The sequence below is a fragment of the Colletotrichum destructivum genome, chromosome 3 (assembly GCF_034447905.1).
Source record: "Colletotrichum destructivum chromosome 3, complete sequence".
In the NCBI taxonomy this organism is placed as follows: domain Eukaryota; kingdom Fungi; phylum Ascomycota; class Sordariomycetes; order Glomerellales; family Glomerellaceae; genus Colletotrichum; species Colletotrichum destructivum.
The window spans coordinates 4,990,834-5,012,937 of record NC_085898.1 but is presented as its reverse complement, the minus strand read 5'-3'; the positions used below and the strand labels follow the sequence as shown (position 1 = coordinate 5,012,937).

Below are 22,104 nucleotides of genomic sequence, written 5' to 3'. Positions count from 1 at the left end.
AACAGCGAAAGACCGGCCGGGGGAATTGCATCCTACGGGCCGATCGCACACCGGCAATTCTGTGCCGCAGACCGGGGCTCTCCCCTCCCGGCCTAAGCCGTGTTAAGCAGGTGTTTCTAACCGATCTCCACAACAAACACTAGAGCGATGAGAGTGACGCCAACCAACAGCGCTACAACGGCCAAACCAACTGGGGGGGTGGCGGTAATGCCTCATATATCTTAGCCTTGATGACTTGATAAGACCGGCCGTCTACTCCTGGGACAAAACTCTGCGGCCTGAAGTCTCCCCCCCCCCTTCCGAGCCCTCAATTTAGTTTTCTCTACGCATGTAACTATGCAGCAGACAGATGACGGTTGCTCGTATGCATCAGTGCATCCTGCTCGGCAAGGAGGCTAAGGATCGCGGCACTGGGGGGCCGGTCCCCAGTCGTGGAGTAACCTCGCAACGCGACCTGCCATCTCAAGCTAGCGGGCTCCAGTGGTGAAGACGGAACAAGCTCTTTTGTCGGGGATGAGAGCCCACTCGACAGGCGATGGTGACATCGCCGGGCCCGGCAAACGAACGGCGGCCCTCGGTCGACGGAAAGTGGATGACGAGTATAGAGTGACGCTGGGTATAAGAAGGTCGTCTTCCTGGGCGTTGGCCAAGACGTACGTTGAGCCTCAGTCTCAGCGTTCAGCCAGACTGACTAGAAGATCCAGCGGGTTGCGAAAGACCTCCGTCGCCAACATGCGAAGCTCCTCCATCGCCGTGCCGGCTCTGCTGGTCGCAGCCGCCGACCACGCCGCCGCCTTCTTCCCCAACACCACGGCCCCGGTCAACGGCTCTGAGCCCTGTGCCGCCGTTGGTGCTGCCTGGGCTGCCCAGCACGCAACGGCCCCAACTGGTACAAAATCCTGTGTAACTTCTGTGACGCTCCCAGCCAACTAACGGGGCTTTTGTTTGTAGTCACGCCGACTGTACCGGCTCAACTGGCGCATGCCTGCCTCAACTCGGTCCCCTTGGGAAAGGAGGCCGCCATTGAGCTTGTGGACTCGTTGTATCCTTACCTAGAGTGGCAGAGTGGTAAGTTACCAATGGGGAAAAAAAACTTGTTTCAGTGTATCACTCACTAACTCTCCCAAAGATGCCGCTTACAAGGCGGACCCCCCAGCCGGCTACGACTTCCCGGGCTACGACCTCTTCGCGGCCCTCTCCAACATCAGGGAGAACCTCGTCAACGATGTCTACCCCGGCGAGTACGCCTTCCAGTCCGCGCTTTACGAGGAGGTCTTCGGCCCCGGCCACGACGGTCACTTCGTCTACTACCCCGACCTGCTCACGGCCGTCTTCGAATGGACTCGCGAGCGGGCTCTGGTGTCCATCAGCGAGGACGGCTCGTCCTTGCCTGTGATCAAGATCTATGGTATTACATTGCCCCATTGTCATTGGTCGTCTTGAATTTGTTCAGTGCTGATGCCTCCCCCCCCCCTCGCAGAGGAAGTCATCTCCACGCCCGAGACAGCGTCTGTGGTCAAGCTCATCAACGGCATCGACGCCGCCAAGTATTTGGAGGACACCGTCAACAAGGCCAACTGGAACCGCGATGCCAACTCGGCTTACAACTCCATGTTCTTCGAGAAGTCCGGCGAGGCCGCTGGCGGCGGAAAGGGCTACTTCAGCTCCGGCGGTCGTGTTCGGTAAGAGAGACAAAGCCTTCCGGATATTGAGCCTGGACTTGCACTAACACTGCGGTCGGTCAGCTACATCTACCAGGGACCCAACACGACAATCACATTCGAGAACGGCACCGAGGTCGCGTTCGAGAACCACGCCCGCGTCAAGAAGGACCTCACCGGCGTCGTCGACGGCCCGTCTTTCTACGCCAAGTTCTGCAACCCGCAGAGCCCGGCGTCCGAGACCCCAGCCGGCACCATCACCCCGAACGCCACCGCCCCAGCCCCCGTCTTACCGGGCTACCCGGCCCCGGTCATCGTGACCAGTGACGGCGTTGTCTCCGGCTACTTCCTCGAGGGTGAAGGCTTCGAGGATGTCGCCGTCGTCGCCCTCACGGCCTTTGAGAGCGCCAGCCCCGCCGAGTTCCAACAGGTCACGCGGGACTTCTACGCGGCCGCCCTCGCCGCCGGCAAGACGAAGCTCGTCATCGACTTCCAGCAGAACGGCGGCGGTTACATCCTCCAGGGCTACGACTTCTTCCGCCAGCTCTTCCCGGACGCCGTGCAGGATGGCTTCTCCCGCTGGAAGGAGAGCGACGGCTTCATCGCCGCCGCCGAGATCATCTCGGACCTCGTCGCGGACCTGGACCTCGCCACCAGCGACGACGGCGACCTGATCAGTCTCGCCGAGAGCTGGTTCAACTGGCGCTACGACTACAACCTCACCAACCAGCCCTTCACCTCCTTCGACGACAAGTTCGCGCCCCGCGTCTTCCAGAACACGTCTTACACCGCCCTGATGCGCTGGAACCTTGACGATCCCCTGACGACCTCCAACGCCACCTTCGGCCTCGGCGTCGAGATCAACGGCTACGGTAACCTCACCGGCCTCCCGCAACCCTTTGAGCCCGAGAATATCGTCATCCTCTACGACGGCGTCTGTGCCTCCACCTGCACTCTGGCCTCCGAGTTCCTCCGCCTCCACGGCGGCGTCAAGTCCGTCGCCTTTGGCGGCCTCCCCGTCGAAGGGCCCATCGAGGGCGTCGGCGGCATCAAGGGCTCCCAAGTGCTCGACTGGAGCAACATCTACTCCTACACCACTTTCCTCCTGCCCTACGCCTCGACTGACGCGCAAAAGACCGCCTTCGCCCGCTACGACGACCTGCCCCTGAACCGCAGCCTCGCCGCCGCCGTCAACGTCCGCGACCAGGTCCTCCGCGACAACGTCGACGACGGCATCCCCGCCCAGTTCGTCCGCGAGGACGCCGACTGCCGCCTGTACTGGACGCTGCCCATGATCACAGACGTCGCCGAGGTCTGGAAGGCGACTGCCGCGGCGGCCTTCAACGGCGGCAAGTGCGCGTACGGCGGCATCGCGAAGAGGGACGTCGCCGACAAGGCCGAGGTCACGCGCAGGAACTACCTGGCCGCCTCGCGTTTGCAGGAGCGTGATGCGGTCGTCCGCCGCGACGCGCCATTGGTTACGGACCGATTCTGGCAGGACAAGTACATGTTGAAGGCTATTGACTAAAGGGAGGGAACTTGCTAGATACTGGCTCTAAGATAGACATAGTTTGTGTTTGTACATCCGACTTGCGAGTTTCAATGATAGCTGCTTGAACTCGTCTACATTGGTTCATGCTGCCCTCTTCGTTCTCTCTGCTCTGTTACAACTACTCCCTTTTAGCGCATGTTCAATGTTCTACAAAGAGCCTCATAGGAACTTGCGGTTGTAACAAGCCGTCATAAAGGAAACAGGTTCGGACCTGAAAGGCTGGCTTGGCTGTTGAATCAGGAGTAGACTATATGTCCACGTCCAGCCTCTACACCAGCGCCACTATTACAACACACGCGGCCACTGATGCCCAAATAGCGTTTCTTCTGAATGAAAGAACGCTGGCGGCCGATGGCGGAAACTCTCCCTCGGGCACCCGACTGCCGTCTGTGACGTTGCTCGGGGCCAGGCAGACCACCGCAGCGTGCCGCTCATCCGAGTTCGCCACACTGGACGTGATGAGCATCGGGATCGGCTGGCGGACACGAAGGTCGTAGGCCTCGAACGACTCCCGCGTCCGGTCCGCCGGGAGGATGCTGCCTCCGACGAGGCCGCTATATGTCCGATAACTTTCGGGGAGGTCGATGTGCCGGAGGCCGTCCAGCGTACACGTGCCGCTGGAAAAGTTTGACGGCGCGACTTGCAATGCCGCATCAGAGACCAGAAACATCAAGCAAGGGGTAAAAGCCACCGCAACTGGACTGAAGGGTCTAGGAAATAGAACACGAACCACGGCCGACGATGACTCCAAAGCCGCAAGCTTCAGCCGGGTCTATCCTGGGACAGTCGTCCTCTACAGGCGGCGGCGCGCGTAGGAGAGCCTGGATGCACTCATCGCTCAACACTCCCTCACACGACCCAGAAGCGCCCTCAGCCTGGTCGTCCAGCGTCTTATTCTGGCCCGGCATCCTGTAAGAGCAGATCCTGGTGTGGCTGCCGCGTGGACTGCTGATGAACGACGCGGGGACGCTGAGAAAGGTGCTTAGATACTGCATGGTGACCCAATGCCCGGCCCTGAAGTTCTCGGCGCGCATGTCCTGCAGGCCGTACGAAAGTTGCCAGTCATCCTCCTGGCCGAGGTTGAACGACGTGCTGCCGGTCGAGTTGTATCTTGCGCGCCCGTTGGCAATGCTTTGGATGTCTTGCGGGCAGCTGTCGAGGGAGGAGGTATTTGATGCCTGCGCAGAGGCCGGCGAGACACTGTTGGTTATGGCCCATGCGACTAGGAACCAATTGTTGGCAATGTTCATGATGATGGCGTTTGTTGTTAGGGGAGGGATGCCCGGATTGATGATTCACCTTCTAAGAAAAACGATGCAAAACTTGGAAAAAGGCGTGGCCCGTAGCCCGTCTGGTGGAGTGGAAAGTTCGGAAGTAAATAAAAGACGAGGATGGATGGCCCATCACGCTTTGTTGCCCTTCGTCATCGAGATCGTCGTCTCTGTTGCAACAGTTGCGCCCGACAAGAGCTTGGCGGTGCCAAGAGAACAAGGGAACTTGGCATTATGAGGCAGATCGTGGTCCCTGGTGGCGGCTGCTTGGCGGTTGAGGCTCTCGAATCCTTAAACTGGATACACGGATGACGTAGAAACGGCTCGATGGAAACGTGGAGGTTGTCAAGCGTTTTGAGACTTTTACATGGAGGTTTGTGGGTTGTTCAGTAGTTCCCATTTTACCCTTGGGCATGTTAAGCCAATGATATCGGAAATATCTCTCGAACAACCGGATTGGGTAGACTATCAGCCGTTCGTGCCGTCAAGGCCCTTGGCAAACTCCCTTTCCGCTCACCGCATTTGAACAAGACACATATGCAGCCAAGGCCATCCAAGTCACTTCACATATTGTCCATCAAGGTCCCTAAATCCAAGACAGCCTAGGGTTGGTGCTTCAAGTTTTGAACAGCCTCATGTTCTCAGCCTCTCGACAAGAAACGTGACCACCTAGATGGTATTAACATTCTGAAATTTGGAACTCCAATGAGCCTACTCTAATCTTCAGTCCAGCTGATGCTAATGACGTATGTGAAGTGGATAGGCTGCCCACGGGCACCTGCAAGACCGGTGTTATTGGTACCAGACCCGGGCGTAAACGATGTGCGAGGTGACTGCTCCGCTATACGAGCTGGAAACAACCGACGAGATGGAATGACATCATAATCCAGATAGAGTCTGGCTGGGTTGATGCCATAACCAGTGCCTCAATATTAGTTAGCAGCATAGACGTAAAGACATTGTGCATAGAAACGGAACCTGAAGTTTAATTTGCAGGTGCTACGCTGCTTGATTGTTCTTCCTCGTGTACCTCGAAATAAAAACTTTGGATGGATAATAGTCTGGTTTTGTTTCTTTTGGCTAGCGAGTGAGAGCACTGACTTTACCGAGCGAAAAACAACGGTATTGCCATGGCTTGAAGCAGAGGATTATTGTAACCCAACCGCAACTAAACCACCTCGAAAACACCGAATCTGACTCGCTGGAAAGGGGGGAGCTTGAAAAAGAGTGAACAGATTGGATTTTTGAATCAATGACAGCAGTCGGGTTTTCACATTGGGCCTCCTCCCAATCCAATCAACCGATCTGACCCTGACTTGGTTTCCGCGAAACTCTGAAAAGTCACAGTCTAAATTCTTGACTTGTATGCCTTGGAGGATTTTACAGACAAAGCGGCAGCTCTGCGTGGAGGCATGGCAAGTAGGCCTAGTCGCCCGTTGATTGACTAACACGCCTCCCGGCAGGTGGCTGCAGCAGAGGATCTCAATCCTTGGAAGTTTTGGGCGGCTTTTGTGGCTAATACGTCCAGTTTCGTACAGAAAAGGTTCAAAACCATCGAATCCACTCCAAAAACAATCTTGGACGGAGTCCATTCGAGGGAGCCGCCAAGCGCTCAACATCCACATTCCGGCCGGAACCCGAGATCCCCGACAAGCTGCTCGCCCTTCTCCTACGGCTTCTCTAGATGTCTTCACCGTTTATTAATGCGTGACACAACTTATATAGTCATCCTTGAGAGTAAAGAAGTAAAGCGACTTAGATCGCCAGCTCAACTTAGAGCGCCTTTCTATGTGGAAACCTTTGATATCATCTTTGCCGTTTGAGTTGGTCAACAAGGTGCAAGGGGGAAACTTGCTGACTAAGACAAGTTATCTGTCCTGTCGAATCCATGTCTGCTAACTCTCAATGAAACATTGCAACCAAACCAATCAACCAACCACCAACAGCCGATTCAACTCTGCATCTGACCGGACCATTTCACCGCCATTCACGATGGCGGACAAGTATGCCGCACAGGACCTCTCCGATGCCGCCCTGGGAGGGCCGATTGGCCTGAAAGACGGCTACTTTATCGACGGACACGGCCGCACGCTCACGCTGCACGGCCTCAACATCTCGGGGGCCAGCAAGCTGCCGACGAAACCCAACGGCCTGTCCCATCTCACCGACGGCTTCTTCGAGCACCGCACCGTAACCTTCGTCGGCAGACCGTTTCCCCTACAAGACGCCCCGCTGCACTTCCGCCGCCTGCGGGCCTGGGGACTCCCCCTCGTTCGCCTCCTCGTCACGTGGGAGTCCCTCGGCCACGCCGGCCCGGATCCCGAGACGGACCTTGACTTTGAGTACATTGATTACCTGCGCCAGCTCATCGAGCTCATGCCCAAGTACGGCATCAAGTGCTTCGTCTGCGCCCACCAGGACGTCTGGAGCAGGTTCAGCGGCGGGAGCGGCGCCCCCGGGTGGACTTTCGAGGTCGCGGGGCTCGACGTCGAGGCTTTCACCGACACGGGCGCCGCCTATGTACACGGCCAAGATGAGCTGCGCCGCGCCAATGCGCCTGTCAACGAGAAGGAGCCCAGCGGTCCCTTCGTGTGGCCTTCGGGGTACCAGAAGCTGGCTGCGTCGACAATGGCCACGCTGTTTTGGGCGGGAGATGCTCTCGCGCCAAACCTGCGCTGTCCGCGGCCCCCGAGCTCGTCGAAAGGCGACACTGTTTCCGTGCGGGAGTACCTCCAGCACGCTTTTATAGAAGCGTTTGGCCGACTGGCCGACGAGGTCAGCGGTCTTGAGGCCTGCGTTGGGTTCGAGCCGTTGAACGAGCCGCATCGCGGCCTCATCAACCTCCACGGGTTTGACGGGTGGAACTATGACACCGACCTCCACATCGGATATTACCCGTCTCTAACACAAGCTCTTGCGCTCGCCAGCGGCTACGCCCAAGAGGTGGATTACTACGTGAAGTCGTGGCCGTTCCCAACCCGCGTCTCGCACCGAACTCTCGTCGACCCCAAGGGAAGATCGGCTTGGTTGACTGCGAAGCCAGACGCTGCAAAGCCTCAGAACTACGGCCTGGGCGAGTGTGTATGGCGCGCTCACGGTGTTTGGGAATGGGACGAGACGAAGAAAGGCCCGAAAGTGCTGCAGAAGAACTACTTCGAGGTGGACCACCGGCCGGGCAGCGAAGGGAACCCTATCGAGTGGTACAGAGACTTCTACGGCCCGTTCCTGAAGCGCTTCTCTGACCGCGTCTCCCGCAAATCCCCTCGCCAATTCTGCTTCTTTGAGCCCATACCGAACGAGTTCATGCCGCCTTGGATCGGGCAGGGGGACAAAGCGGACGAGTCGGCGCAGAAGCAGACGTATGCGACCAAAACCATCATCGACACCCAGAGGCCGGATAACCTCGTGTTTGCGCCTCACTTCTACGACCTCAACGTCTTGTTCAGCAAACACCACTCGTGGATGAGCGTCAACGTGCAGGGCGCGTCGAGAGGCATGTTCATACTCAAGGCGCTCCACTTCGGCGCGAAGGCACTGCGGAAGAACTACCGCCTCCAGCTTTCTAATATCCTGAGGTACGGGAGGAAGTCGTTGGGCGGCCACGTCCCGGCCCTCATCGGCGAGGTCGGCATCTCCTTTGACATCAACGGCGGCGCGGCGTTCAAGACCGGCAACTACGACAAGCAGCGCGAGCTGATGCACGCCCTCATCTCGGCCATGGAGGACAACCAGGTCGCCTTCACGCTGTGGAACTACAACCCCGACAACCGCGTCGAGTACGGCGACGGCTGGAACATGGAGGACTTCTCCGTCGTCAACGGCAACACCGAAGCCAAGCCCGGCCACATCCTCCCCGACTACGCCAACGAGGCCCACGAGGAGGACGAAATGTACCGCGGGGGCAGAGTGCTGGACGTCATCATCCGCCCCTATGCCGTCAAGGTTGCCGGACGGCCCCTGCGGTCGGACTGGGACCCCCGAACCCTGCATTACGAGTTTGAATGGGCGACAGAGACCCCCGACGCGGACCAGACAGGGAAGAAGCAGTCGGACAAGTCGCGGACGACCGAAGTATTTGTGCCCAATTATCACTATGCTGGACGCGGCATCCAAGTCAAGGTCAGCGGGGGGGAGTGGTCGTACGACCCGGACCTGCAGACGCTCTACGTCCATCACGACGCCAGCAGGACCGAACACCGGTTGACCATCGATATTCCTAACGTGCCGAAACACCTCATGGAGACGGTGGAACGGCGACGCCGCGCGTTCCCGCCACGCTTCCCCCTGAGCCTGGTCTCGCCCAGCACCGAACTGGCGATGGAGGAGTTGATGCTGACGGTGCTGCTGCCGGGTCTCGTGCTCATCCTGCTGGCGGTGGCACAGATGTTTATCTGAGGGCGATGGGGCAGCCAGCGGAGTTTACGCAAAATGGGTAGGTAGTGGTATTTGAATGGGTACGATATGAAGGACGAAAAAAGTACGACGTGGTATCAAGAATAATACAGAGAAAAGAACGCGAATGTATTTTTGGCGTGACGTGTGAGGCAGGAGTTCAGCAAATGCGCCGCTAGAACCTCCAATTCCTGTTCAGCTTGCAATAATCACCGATATGAGCGTAGATGGAAGTCTGGCTCATCCAAATGATCAAGAAATAGAAAAGGAAAAAAAAAGGAACTACTTTTATCCGCACTTTGGAAATCAAATCTGCCCTGAGATGTACTTGGCTTCCCCCTCTTTTCGTCAAACATTGCTGGAGACCTGGGATTGATGTCTGTCCACGATCTCAACATATCCAGACGAATTGCATTCCCAGATAACTAAAACACCCCCTTTTCTTACGGATCATCGTACGAGAATTTGGTATCTTCTCGCAATCAGGGTCGATCAGAGAAGAGAAGCCCGTACGTTACAAGAAACGTCACTTCCACGCGTCCACATACCTAATCCACAGCAGATATTCGACAAGGACCAAGATAATACATCACATATACCCAATCATCAGCCAAGTAAGCTCGGCAAGATGATGATGGGCTACGACGATGACGATGGCCAGGGGAGCCGGCTCTTTGAGCACCGCGCCAGCGACCCGCACAGGCTGGTGCCAAGATCAGAGCTCGTCGTTTACGACCCCCGGAAACAAGTCTTCGGCCTCCAGATGTACTCGTGGCAGATAAAACGCGTCGTACCCGACCCTGGATCCCTCGTCGTCTACATCGACGGCGCCTGCCGGGACAACGGGACCCCCGCGGCCCGGGGTTCGTGGGGCGTCTACTTCGGCCCCAGGTCCCAGTACAACCGCCGCGGCCTGCTCGCGCCGGACCTCCCGCAGACCAGCTCGCGCGCCGAGATCGAGGCACTGGCTCAGGCGCTCGACGCCCTCCACGAGATCACGCGCCGCGACTACTCCCTGAGGCATATCACGATCGCGACGGACTCGGAATACCTCGCCCACGCCATGTCGCTGTGGATCGGGGACTGGATCGAGAACGAGGGGCTGAACGCCCGCGGCCGCCGGGTCGCGCACTTCGAGACGCTCAAGGCGCTGCACGAGCGGCTCGACGAAATGACGTACGGCGACGAAGGCGGGCTGGACTTCATGTTCTGGCCGATACCAGGGGAAGAGAACATGGAGGCCGACAGGCTGGCCAACCAGGCTTTTGAGTAGTTCTGTGGGCAGTGGCGGTGTCGACGAGCGGACAACAACAGGCTTCAAAAAACGCCTTGTTGTAGAGTGATCCCGGAGCCAGTGAAAAATACGACTGGACCTGCTTGAGACCATCAGTCAGGCAGCTCGCCTGAGATATATCCCTTGGTTCTGTCTCAGGTCTCTTCATTTCCCATGCTGTCCGGAAGTGATTACGTGAGTGTCAACTATGGCCGAAGTCCGGAAGAACAATAATCTATATAACCAAAAGAGGCATCCTATGGAGGGCACGACAAACGCCAAGACCCAAGATTCAGGAACTTTACTCTGGAATCCTTAAATTTTAGCGGAAGTCTGGTAACCTGATACACTAAAGAGGCAACTTGCTGTAGCCGTCATATTTTATGAAGAGTAGTAACCTTCACACTGGCGGAGAAATTAGTCAATCCAATCAGTTTCGCAACTTCGCAAATCTATCCGAACCTCTAGTATATATCCAAGGTAACGCGTGTTCCGCTCTTTGTCTCATCGTAAATACATTTGGGAATGCTCTGACTTCTGCTGCCATTGGCAGTGCCTTCCCCCAGGGAAGATATCTCTCTTTATGTGTGACAACTCAATCCAACCGCTTCCACCAAAGCTCGCCTCTGTTGCTGCCGTCTCTCTGGGAGGAGATGCGGAGCAGGTTCCCATTTTCAAAGGTCGTGTAGTTGCGCACTTGCCTGACTCCCACCATGGTGGGAACGTTTGCAACGGTCAAGGGGCCGTGGACGAGCTGGCCGGAGGTGGCAGTGGCCTCGATGGCGTCGGTGAGCGAGAACGGCCCGGCATATCCGATGCTGTGCTTGCCGATCTGGGCCCAGTCGGCGTCGGACTGGCCGTCTTGGAAGGGAAATGTCAAGTTCGCGGGTCGGTGCTCGGGATCCGTCGATGTGATCGTGGCCGACATGTAGCCGGACTTGCTGTAGGAAAGAATGCCGACCGGGTTGGAGCCGTACGTCCTGTCCTCTACTGGCACTCCGTCGCGCGTACTGTGAAATATCGTCAGCAAAGGCTACTACCGGCATGGACTGGAGTCGTGCTGCGAGGGACCTACGCTGATGTGTTAAGGAGCTGGTACGTTCCGGCCAAAATGGCGATGATCTCTGTAGGCTGCATCTTGGTGTGAAAGAGACAGGAGTTCTTCTCGAATGGCCGCAACGAGTGAATTTGGCTGCTGTGTTTCCTCCCTCAGGTCTTCGAAGCAAAGGCACGGGGAACGGACTTTAAAGACGTAATTGGGCACCCGGAACGAACGCCGCCCGCGCTGAGCTCGGAGACCCAGATGAGTCCAAACAGGTCCGGTCTTCCGCACGTCCATCGGCGCGTGTACTTGGGCTCTGGGACAGGGTGTGCCAAGTTCGAGTTACGTGATAGGGTGCGACATCTGATGGTTCGGCTTCGAGAAATGCCTCGCAAGGGTCCCCAAGGAAACTCTAATAAATAAAAACAAAAAAATCAGGCACGCCAATCCTTCCGGCGTGGGTTCTGGAAGTGGAACGCATGCGCCAAGCCGTTGTGATTACAGGAATTTCATGGACGTGCCCGTCCTGAAAGCTCGGAGTGGTCCCTCATGTCATCGTGGAGGCATGTTAGCCGAGCCTCGCGTCCGACTTGTCGGGGTCAACAAAGGGAGCACAATAGTCACTGTGTTCATGGCGAAGGGCAGAGTGCCGTGTCCCTTTGAACCCCGTTCCGAGTTTTCACGGCGACCCAGGCACAGGAAACACCTCGTTTCGTCCAAAGTCCCGCACTCTTGGCACTTGAAGGCTGTGTCAACCTTTGCAAATGGGGTCACACGGCGATGAAGGAGAAAACGAACCAAAGAGCTGACGGCCCTGCTTGGCAAACCGGCGAAATGGACATATACTGGGGGATTGTGGGGGTGAATGGGTGCGGGGTACATCGTTAGCCGTGTTCTTAATTGATGGAGGCCATGTGGGCATTGGAGAGCCCGGACTCGGTGACACTTCTTGAACCCGGCAACCCCATATACGGGGTCACAATGGTCTTCAAGACAAGGACCAGGGCTTTCTGCCAAGAGCTGTTCTGTCAGCCATGCCTCAGCTTGGGTTGGCCCGACAGTCCACCTTTATGGCTTCCCGAGGATCAAACTTCCATCCTAAAGGTCTTGGCCCAAGGGAGGATGATTCGATGCTCCGACACGAGGGATATCTCCTGAAAGAGGGAGCCCCGGGCGTTCCACTGGTGAAAGAAGGCTCTATGGATGCATGACTCGTGATAAAGGTATATTTGAACCTCTTTCTGGACATCCTAGAGACAAAAAAGATCCAGCAGTAAGGACACATTTCTCGGCTAGTATGGCAGGTGACGCCGCCCAGTCTATAAAGCTAGACAATCCTACAATGAACGTTCATCTTCATCTTTTCAAGTCAACAGAATTGTTACGGTGCCACCGTTATCGACTTGTCGTTGGCAATGTCACCTAGGGGTGGTTGGTAGCATGGTCAGACGGAGCATTTACAAGCTATGCTCGCGACTGTCTATGCTTTCGGATCTTATCTTTTATTTTGCCTCCGTAAATTTTCCAGTGCTTGGTTAAAGAAAAATTTCCGCCTGTCACATTTTGGTTTACCGTAACTACATGAAAGCCTGTTGAGAATCGAAGCAGTTTGAAATTTACTGGAACGAATGTTATTGCGCGCGGAATCTTTGTGGATCACAACCTCAACGTACCGGTATTGTTAGATGACCCCACAAGGCCTATGAAACATGGGCAGAATTTCGTTTTTGGGCCCTCGCTGGGTTTCGTATTCATTGCCTTGTTTACTTTTGGTTATATTGTGGCACCCGAGGGGCTAAAGTATAGACAACCTGCACGAAACTTCGCTGACTACAACCTGGCAGCAGTGCTAACGGAACCTCTTTTTTTGCAACGAATAGGAGAACGCGTTTTTAAAGTAAGCTTCGGGCCTCTCCCGTAACCCATATTACTTCAAGTAAGGCTTGACTGCATACAGCAGTTGTGAACTTTAGCAAACGAAGCAATACTCTGATGTCTTGAGTTTCCCTGGTTGGGTGAAGGAAAATGAAGATTGCCCAGCGGAGGAAGTCCTCCTGGAGAGATGACCTATTTAGCTAACATGCTGGCACTTAAGATCGAGTCATCTTTGTCCCACCACACACTGCAGTAAAGTTTGACCTTAGAGTCTGAGGAGAGGCCCGGGAACTCAATCATTAGGCTTAAGTTAAGTTTCTTTCTCAACGGCGAAAGGCGCACGAGTAGCGGTCAAAACTACCATCTTGATCAAGCATCATGCCACAACAGCGGTGAGGGCAGCAGACAAGATCATCGTAACTAAAAGGAATACACTCAAGAACAATACTGTTGAATTGAAGTATGGTATTAGGTAAGAAAATGTATGCTCTTGACTTCAGTTTATTATCTGGAATTGCAAGTAGCCTAAATAGATGAAACTGAGTTTGGAATAATAAGTAACTTTGTGCATGAATAGAAACATGCAGAGTGGTCGCCAAAGGTCTGACGTAAGATTTCAAGAAAAGGCTGCAAAGAAAAAAAGAGAACAGTCAGATTTAGAAGGTATTAATTAGCCTTGGATGTAACATAAGAAATCCTTTACACGTCCCCTTCCTCCTCGTCATAACCCTTCTAGGCTGCTGTGCACGCCTTGGCATCCTTGCTTGTCCGGGTCGCCCAGCTGGTCACCGTAACGCCAACTTTCGAGGTCTTCGTCTTGGTGACCGTCGAGCGGTCCGTGACGGTGGCAGAGGGGCGGACTGTAGAGCGCACCGTCGTCCAGATCGTCGCCGTGGAGACGGGGAGAACCACGGTCTGCGTCTTCGACGAGTCCTCCCGACGGGTCACGGTCTCGGTCTGCTGGGGGAGCACGCTGGTGGCAACGTGGGTCTGCGTCTCGACCACGGTCTGGGTGATGGTCTCCAGCTTCGTGGTAGACCTGACGACCGCCGTTGTCGTGGCTCCAACGACGACGGTGATGGTGGTTGGCTTAAGCGTGGTGGTCTTGCCGGCGGAGACCACTGTCATGATGGTTGTCGTGGAAGGGTTTCCGGCCAGGGTGGTCGTCGAGGCGAGGGTTCGCACGGTCACGCTGGTCTCCAAGATAGTCGCAGGCTTCAGCGTGATAGGCTTTCCTTCTGTCTTAGTCGTGATGAGCTCAGTCGTAGCGGTGCTTCCAGGCAAGGTAACTGTCGAGGTCTTTATGTCGGTGCTGAACGTGGAAAGGATGGTGACAGTCACTGTCTTGTCGCCGATGGCTCGAGCCTCGATGTATTCGGCCGCGGTGTCCACGGCGCTGACCTCGAACTCTTCAAACGATCTCTCATTCAGACCATTAGTAGGGATACACTTGATCGTAGTTGTCTTCTTGGCAACACTGGTAGTGGTCGTGAAAACTGTGACAGTAGTGACAAGAGCCTTGGCCGTGACAGTCGTTGCGCCACCGTCGCCAATAGTCTGCGTCTCAGTCTTCTTGATGGTAACCGGCTTGGGGGTTGTGGTCTTGGTGAAGAGCTGTGTGGTGCGAATAACCTGAGTGGTAGTTGCGACCTTGGGGGTGCTAGTGGTCCAGCGAGTGGTGGTAATCGTGGATGTAATAGTGCGAGGCTTGGCCTGCTGGGTTACAATCTCGGTGCGGGTGGAGGTAGCGACCAAGGTGGAGGTGGTCACGACAGGCTCGGGAGTAATCGTAGTGCCAACGTTGGTAGTCGTAGTCCGTTTCTGGGTGACAGTGGTGTCAGGCTCTTGAATCGTGACAAATTCCACAGTTGTGGACTTGACGACAGAGGTCTTGGTGGCGGGAGGAGGGGTGATGGTAGTCGCCGCGTTGATTGTCAGGGTACTCTTGAGCGTTACAACGGCATCAGGCCCTTGGATGCAAGTGAGCAAGGTCCCCTTCAGTGTAGAAACCTTGGTGGTGAAGACGGTCGTGGTCGTGATCGGGATGCTGCTAGACTCAGTCGACGTGATTGAAGTAGTGGAAGTGCTGGCTACTATAGTAGTTGTCGGCAGAACGACAGCACCAGCCTTGAACGGCGTGACGGGTACCAGTGTCATGTTGATCCACGATGTCACGCCGAAGAAGTTTGCAAGCTCAAACTGGGCAGCGGTCTCAGCAGTGAGGTTGGTGGCGAAGGGAGCTCGCAACGATAAGCCAGAACCAGGTCCGCCGTTGGCAAACTCGCCAAAGACAGCGCCATCCGTGCGAGGGTCGGTCTTGGTCCATTGGTCCCAGCCCGCCGTCTTGACACACGAATCAAGATAGCTGTCCACATAAGCGACGCGAGCGTACGCGTTCCACGGCCTACCGAGAGACACTGACGTGTACCGGGCTCCTCTGGCGGGCGTGATGGTGCACTGGTCGAACACGAAGCCGGCGGCGGTGGTGTTCGTCGCACGCTTGCTGGCAGTGAGGGCAATGCCGTCGCGGTTCGGGGCGATGGTGCTGTTGAGGAAGTAGCCAGCGCCAGCACCCCATATCATGTCGATGTTGCCCTCGATGTACGAGTTCGATGCGAAGAAGAAGCCGTTGATGAGCAAGCTATCCTGGTTTCCGTAGACTTGGCAACCGTACAGCGAGGCGTACTTACTGCTCTTGACACCAAAACCAAGGGAAGCGTAGCTTTGTAAAAGGGTCAGTTATGAATCAGTCGAGACGAAAATGGAGGCACAGGGGGACTCACTTGGAAGCAGTGCCAAAAGTGTTGGCAAAGTTGATGTTCACCGCTTGCAGATAGTTGCCTGTCGCGTAAACAGTGGCCGAGTCGGAGTTGGAAGCATCAGCTTGTGTGTCGATGCCCTTGTTGAAGCTGATGGTAACCTGGTTCTGAGAGTAGTCTCCAGACGCAGAGCTGTAGCCGAGCAGAATGGTCGTTCCCGGCTTGCTCAGGATTAGCTGCTCGTTGTATGTGCCAGGGTAGATGAACACTGTAGAAGTGATCTTGCTCGAAGCGGGAAGGGCGTTCAGTGCGGCTTGAATGGTGTCATATGTAATCTGGCCCTCAACTGGAGTCTTGGACACGATGAAAGCACCGGCAGGAGGCTTGGTACCGTCGTAGATTGTGGGAGTGGTTGGGGTGACGGGCACGACCTCGGGCTCAGGGGTCTGGATCTGGTCCCAGTAGGTCATATCAATCCAGTCCGTGCTTGGCATGACCTTGCTCAGAGAATATTCGTCGCTCGCGAGCAGGGTGCAGTTCTGGAAAGCTTGACGCGCGGCAACGTTGTTCTCCCAGCTACCCGGGCCGGTGTTGTTGTACTCGGCGAAGGTGATGTGATCGGTGCGAGGGTCCGAGGTTGACCAGATCTTCCAGCCGGCCGGATGGACGACATCGTCGAGATAACTGTTCTTGACGACGACGAGAGCATACTGAGAGTACGGGCGGCCCAGGTAAACCAGCCCCTTGAGGTCAACGGTGGCAGTGGCGGCCTCGGTGAAGAGACACTGGTCGAAGATGTAGCCGCCGATGGTTGACAGGCTGGAACGGCTATGAGCGGTGATTGCGGATTTGGCTCGCTTGGCAGCGATGGTGCAGCCCTTGAAGTACGCCTTGGAGTAGCCCCAGATGAAGTCAATGGCGCCGTCAATGTAGCAGCTCTCATAGTACTGGGTGCCCGCCGTGGCGCCAGTGAGCAGCGTGTCCTGCCATCCCACAAAGGAGCAACCGTAGAAGCCAATCTTGTCGCCGTAGATGCTGGCGGCGAGAGTCACGTAGCTGGCAATGGCACCATCCAGGTTGTCCCGGTTGACGAGGTTGATGTTGTACCAAGAGATCTTTGAACTGGCCGTGGCAATCGTAGCCGTCTCTGCATCGCTATGTCCAACCGGGGCGGGACTGACAGAAAGACCGCGAGCTTGGGTGATTGTGACCTGGTTGTTCTTGTAACTCTTGCCAGGGGCGTCGCTAGTGTAACCGATGATCATGATGGGGCCGGGCCGGTTGATGGAAGGGACCTGTTCGTTATACGTTCCAGGGTACATGAAGATAATTTGACTGCTCGCGTCGGATGGCAGGCTTGCGAGAGCTGCGGTCAAACTGGTGAAAGCCCCTGAGACGCTTCCATCAGCCGCCACTAGTACCGCTCCTACCGGAGGCTCAGTTCCGCTCGCGGGGTGTGTCAGGGCCGGGGAAGTGGGAGTGGTAGTGTCAGGGCCACGGGCCGGTCCAGTGAGGTTGTAGCTGGGCGTGTAAGCATAAGCCTTCGCATCGATCCAGCCAGTGTTGCCAATGAAGTTCTCCAGAGAGTACTGCGCGGCCTGGGCGTCGGTGAGTTTGGTTGCGAAAGCGGCACGGCCGTCCGTCCAGTTGCCGTCGCCAATGTTGTTGTACTCGCCGAACAGGACATTCGAGGTCTGGGGGTTGCTCTGCTGCCAAACACTCCAGCCAGCAGGGGCAATGTGCTTGTCCAAGAACGAGTTCATGTACACGGTGATGGCATATTGGGACCAAGGACGACCCAAGAACGTGGTGCCAAAGTTTGATCCATAGCTGGACGTGTACGTGATGACGGACTTGTCGAAGACGAAACCGCCCGCCCAATCCGCGTTGGGCCGGTTCTGGGCGGCGATGTAAGTGTTGGGCGTATTGGAAGCCACATAGCACTGCCGGAAGTAGGCCTTGCTATAGCCCCAGATAAAGTCGACACTGCCCTCAATATACGAGTTACTGAAAACCTGCACGCCCTGGTTCACAAGAAGGGTGTCCTGAAACCCGTTGAAGGCGCAGCCATAGGCCGCCATGTTGGTGCCGAAGAAGTTGCCGGCGAGGGCAGCGGTGCTCGGTTGCTGTGGGTATGTGTTGGTGAAGTTGATGTTGTACAGCGCGAGGCCATCGCCGTATGTGTTCTTCCAGTTCACCACGGGGGTGTCCTGATTCTGGCCTAGAGAGGTTGACACGCCGCGACTGAAGCTGATGAGAACAGTGTTTTGAGTGAAGTCGTTTTCGAACGGCGTCTCACCACGGAGCGTAACCTTGCCCCGACGAGTGATGCTAGCCTGCTCCACGTACGTCCCGGCCTTGATGAAGATGGTGTATTCCTTGCCATCGGCAGGCAGAGCCGCAACAGCGGAAGACACCGTCCCGTATTCGCCGCTGGCTGGGGAGGGGGCGACAGTCAAGGTGTTGGACGCGGAAGAGGTGGTAGTTGTAATGACTGTCGAGTTGGCCGCAGTCGTGGTCGTAGCATTCGAGGTAGTCGTCGTCGCTGCCGCATAAACCGAGCCAGGCCAGGCTTGCTGGGGAGCAATGGCAGCAGAGTCCAACCAGCTGTCATCCCCGAGGATCTTCTTCATACTGTATGCGGAGGTGTCTGACAGAATCCGGACAGCCGACGCGCGCCCCAGAGCACTGGCTCCTGGGCCTGTGTTGTTCGCCTCGGCGAAAGTGCCAGTGAAGGCGGCTGCGTTGTTGATCTTCCAACCGGCTGCGTAGATATGCGCATCGAGGTAGGAGTTGATGTAAGCAACCTGGGCATTCGCGCTGTAGTCTCTGCCCAGGTAAACTGACTGCTGGGCAATGGTCTTGCCGGAAGGCACTACGGCGCACCCGTCAAAGACCAGCTGGGAACCTCCATAGGCATTCTGATATCTGTGGGCAGCGATGCTCTGGCCGAAAGCGGTGTCCGTGGACACGATGACCGAGTTGTAGAAATATCCTACGCCGATGCCCCAGACAAACTCGGTTGTACCCTCAATGCGGCCGCCGCTAAAAAAGACATTGCCGTAGTCGAGATAAATTGAGCCCTGAGAAGACCTGACGTTGCAGCTGTAGAAAGCCACCTTGGTACCTTTGGAATAGGCGGCCAGCGCAATGTAGTTCGTCTGAGCGGGGTAGTTGTTCTCAAAGTTGATGTTGTAGAACGAGACAAGCTTGGCCTCGTACTTGTTGGCGGAGAATGTGGCGGTACCAGCAGAGTTACCGGCGCTGGAGAGGACGCCCGATGCGTTTTGGATGGTGACCTTGTTGGACGACGAGGAGAGCGCGTTGTCCGTTTCTCCTCGGATGATGGTGGTGCCCGTCCGCACAAGAGACACCTTCTCGGTATAAGTGCCGGCCAGGATGTAGATGTGCTGGGTGGTCGTATCGGCGGGCAGGGCAGCAATCGCGGCCGCGATGCTATTGTGAGTGGCGCATGAGGAGCCTGCTGGGCCGACAATCAGAGCTGTCGATGGCACCGACGACGGAAAACAGGACGCGGCGCCCGTAGTTGTCACGGCCGAACTGGAAATCGTCGTCTCGCTAGTTGATGAGACTTCGGAAGTCGCGGTGACATTGTAGCTTGTGCCAAAGCTCGCAGCAGTTGTGCTCTGAGCAGCAGTGGAAGATGTGGTGTTGGAAACACCAGTCGTGGGGGAGGAGGTTGCGCTGAAAGTACTAATAACGGCCGAGGTGCTGGGCGTGCCGGTTGTGGCGATGTTGCTCGAGGTGCTAGAATCCTGAGAGATCGTCGTAGATGATGATGCCGACTCTGGCGTGCTTCTCGTCCAAATCGAAGCCAGAATGGTTGCGTCAACCCAGTCAACAACATCAGAGACCATAACAGTAGGGTACACTTTGCTAAAGAATACCGAGATGCCATAAGGAGCTAGGCCGGTGACATCGGTGACCAGTGAGACGTAGGGGCTGCGAGCAGCAGCGTTGTTCGAGTAGCTCCCCGGGCCGGTGGTGCCAGACTCGATGTAAGCGTTGCGGAAGGCCGAGTCCTGCGTCGTTGCGTCGACATGCACACCAGTCCTCGCAACGAAGCTGGCAAGAGAGGTGTCACGATACACAACCACAGAGCCTGCGCCATTGGCAGCGGCCAAGAAGACGTTCGTGTTGGTGCTTCCCGGCTTTTGAATCACCTGGCAAGTATCGAAAACGACCGTGGAGTTGTACTGCTTGCCAGTGGAATCGGTGGCGCCCTTGTTATACACCAGAAGGGCGTTGTTGTTAGTGGCTGTGATGATGGTTCGATAAATATAGAGGCTGCCGTAAGAGTAGATGGCTTTGTCGGCGGCTTGGATGTACGAGTTGGCGATGATGCCCGAGGCTTGACTGCCTGTAAAACCCACTTGCCCGGCGGCAGTAAATTGGCAGAAATAAAAGGCATTTCGGGAGCCCCGGAGGGAGATGATGCCAGCGGCAGAGGCCGCGTTCGAGTTGACAAAGTTGATGTTCCTCCAGGCCACGCCCTTGGAGGTGCTTGTAACGAAAGTGACAGGCGATGAGTCTCCACCGCCGTTGGTGATTGTGACGAGGTTGTCAGAGTAGCTGCTGCCGGAAGTTGCGGTCTCGCCAACGATGGTGACGGCAGCAGTGGCCTGAATCGAAATGGTCTCGGTGTATGTGCCGGCCTTGACAGTAACCGTAGCAACATTATTGGTCTGGGCATACAGAATGGCCGAATTGATGTTGGTATACCGGCCAGTTCCATCGAGGGCAACAGTAACGACAGCCGAGGAACTGTTCGCTGCCAACAGTGGTGTTCTGGCGGTGTTGGCTTGGCTGGCAGCAGACGGGATCAAGACCGCGCGAGTCTTACAGGTCGAAACCTGTGAGACAGATGTGGAATCTCTCAAATCTTCCTGGGCGGCACTCCATGCGCAGAGGCCGAGCAGTACTAAAGGCACGATCACAACCATCGTGCTGACGGAAGCGGGTCTCCCTACGAGTATGGTCGACTCTCACAAAAGAATGAAGGAAAGTGGCACAGAGTACCCGGACCGAGGATCGAGACGCCACAGCTGTCCGAAGGGATTCTTGTATGCTCTCCAAGTCGGAGGAGCCTCTCCAGCTCGGCCCATGCCCATATTATTAGATTGGTACGTGGACCCAGCCGGGACTGTTTCGCCTCGGGATTTCTCCATGGGTAGCAGCACGCCTACGCAGTCAGATAGCAACCTTTCAAGGGTTGGTTGGACTGCCAAAAAAAATGTTTTTTTTTAATTTATCCTTGCTCGGCCTCGTGATCACTGCTTGAGGAGACCAGGCCCCCTGCAATCGCGGTAGCTGCAGGGCAGTTCCGAGCTGAATCCTTTTTGCGCTTGACTCCAGCAAGACAAAAGTCATAGATAGGCCTGGCCTGGACTTGAGTAGCAGCAGGGGCTTCACGAGTGATCCGCACAACCGGTGCCCCCCACCCCACGTCTCCAGTCTCGCGGCGCCGCCGGATCTAAAGACGCCTGACGTGTGGAGAGACTAGTTCCCAACAGGCTGGATGCGTGATACCAATCCGTAATCCAGCAGCCACTAGAGCCAATAGCTTGGCTGACATCATTTGATGTATGGGGAGGTTTTGTACGCGGCTGAGTTGCCTCCCTGAAGGGAAGAGTCCTTAGACATGGGGCCTGATGCGGGATCGAGTTAGACTAAGCTTTTCTCTGTGGGCCTCGCTTCCGCTTCCTAGCATAGCGCCGGACTACTTGGCCCAACCCAGCAAGCATCGCGGGAACGCTCTGAAGACCCGCAGGCCTTGAGCGACGGGGTCTCAGACCACCTCACCTCAGCTAGACCCGGTCTCTGTTCTTATCGTGCTTTTCCACCTGTAGAAAGGCTGCATTTGCTCGTTGGCCGGGTGGGCCGGCAACGGTGCCTGGTCAAAGGGCCGGCCCAGGCTCGGAACCGAGTCATCTCTCTCGCTCAGGTCAGATTACAGACTCCTAAACTTGTCGAATCCGGAGTTGCGGGGCTCTCAGCTCTCAGGAGCCACGGCCAGAATCCGAATCTTTGGATTGACCAACGAGCACTGTGCTGTTCTCGTTCTGTGCAGCTTCCTTTAGCTTTCGATGACAGTAGGTGACAGGGGCAGAAACAGGACGTTTTACAAGAGAAGAGGTAAGAAATGATCGTTGGTGTTTATGTAGAATGATAAGGGGAGGTGTCTCTTATCACTATTCCCTCGGGTGCGAAAAGGCTCCTGGACCCATTTATAAATGAGCTTCTATCCGGTTCTACTAA

The 22,104-nt window shown here is 56.1% G+C and overlaps 6 protein-coding genes across 6 annotated transcripts; 3 read left to right on the top strand and 3 right to left on the bottom strand.

The window, feature by feature from the left end:
- Positions 1–513: 513 nt before the first annotated feature.
- On the top strand, positions 514–3,395 carry CDEST_05634 (Putative ClpP/crotonase-like domain superfamily; the record flags this gene model as incomplete). The annotated part of the gene is made up of 5 exons (XM_062921793.1): positions 514–889; positions 952–1,068; positions 1,130–1,408; positions 1,481–1,682; positions 1,746–3,395. The coding sequence occupies 5 exons, from the start codon at positions 514–516 to the stop codon at positions 3,187–3,189; spliced, it is 2,418 nt and encodes an 805-aa protein (XP_062777844.1). The 3' UTR covers positions 3,190–3,395.
- An 86-nt stretch (positions 3,396–3,481) lies between these two features.
- On the bottom strand, positions 3,482–4,463 carry CDEST_05633 (uncharacterized protein; the record flags this gene model as incomplete). Its single annotated transcript, XM_062921792.1, has 2 exons — positions 3,482–3,852; positions 3,944–4,463. The coding sequence occupies 2 exons, from the start codon at positions 4,461–4,463 to the stop codon at positions 3,482–3,484; spliced, it is 891 nt and encodes a 296-aa protein (XP_062777843.1).
- A 2,013-nt stretch (positions 4,464–6,476) lies between these two features.
- On the top strand, positions 6,477–8,879 carry CDEST_05632 (Putative glycosyl hydrolase, all-beta, glycoside hydrolase superfamily; the record flags this gene model as incomplete). Its single annotated transcript, XM_062921791.1, has 1 exon — positions 6,477–8,879. One exon carries the CDS (start codon positions 6,477–6,479, stop codon positions 8,877–8,879), a length of 2,403 nt encoding a protein of 800 aa, XP_062777842.1.
- Positions 8,880–9,248: 369 nt separating this feature from the next.
- CDEST_05631 (Putative ribonuclease H domain-containing protein) lies at positions 9,249–10,261 on the top strand. Its single transcript, XM_062921790.1, has 2 exons — positions 9,249–9,385; positions 9,439–10,261. The coding sequence occupies exon 2, from the start codon at positions 9,505–9,507 to the stop codon at positions 10,147–10,149; it is 645 nt and encodes a 214-aa protein (XP_062777841.1). The 5' UTR covers positions 9,249–9,385; positions 9,439–9,504; the 3' UTR covers positions 10,150–10,261.
- Positions 10,262–10,602: 341 nt separating this feature from the next.
- CDEST_05630 (Putative Lipocalin-like domain-containing protein) lies at positions 10,603–11,345 on the bottom strand. The gene is made up of 2 exons (XM_062921789.1): positions 11,225–11,345; positions 10,603–11,159 (listed from the first exon to the last, which is right to left on the bottom strand). Exons 1-2 carry the CDS (start codon positions 11,284–11,286, stop codon positions 10,745–10,747), a joined length of 477 nt encoding a protein of 158 aa, XP_062777840.1. The 5' UTR covers positions 11,287–11,345; the 3' UTR covers positions 10,603–10,744.
- Positions 11,346–13,735: 2,390 nt separating this feature from the next.
- On the bottom strand, positions 13,736–20,862 carry CDEST_05629 (Putative pectinesterase, catalytic, pectin lyase/virulence factor). The gene is made up of 2 exons (XM_062921788.1): positions 15,850–20,862; positions 13,736–15,788 (listed from the first exon to the last, which is right to left on the bottom strand). Exons 1-2 carry the CDS (start codon positions 20,787–20,789, stop codon positions 13,799–13,801), a joined length of 6,930 nt encoding a protein of 2,309 aa, XP_062777839.1. The 5' UTR covers positions 20,790–20,862; the 3' UTR covers positions 13,736–13,798.
- Between the last annotated feature and the right edge of the window lie 1,242 nt (positions 20,863–22,104).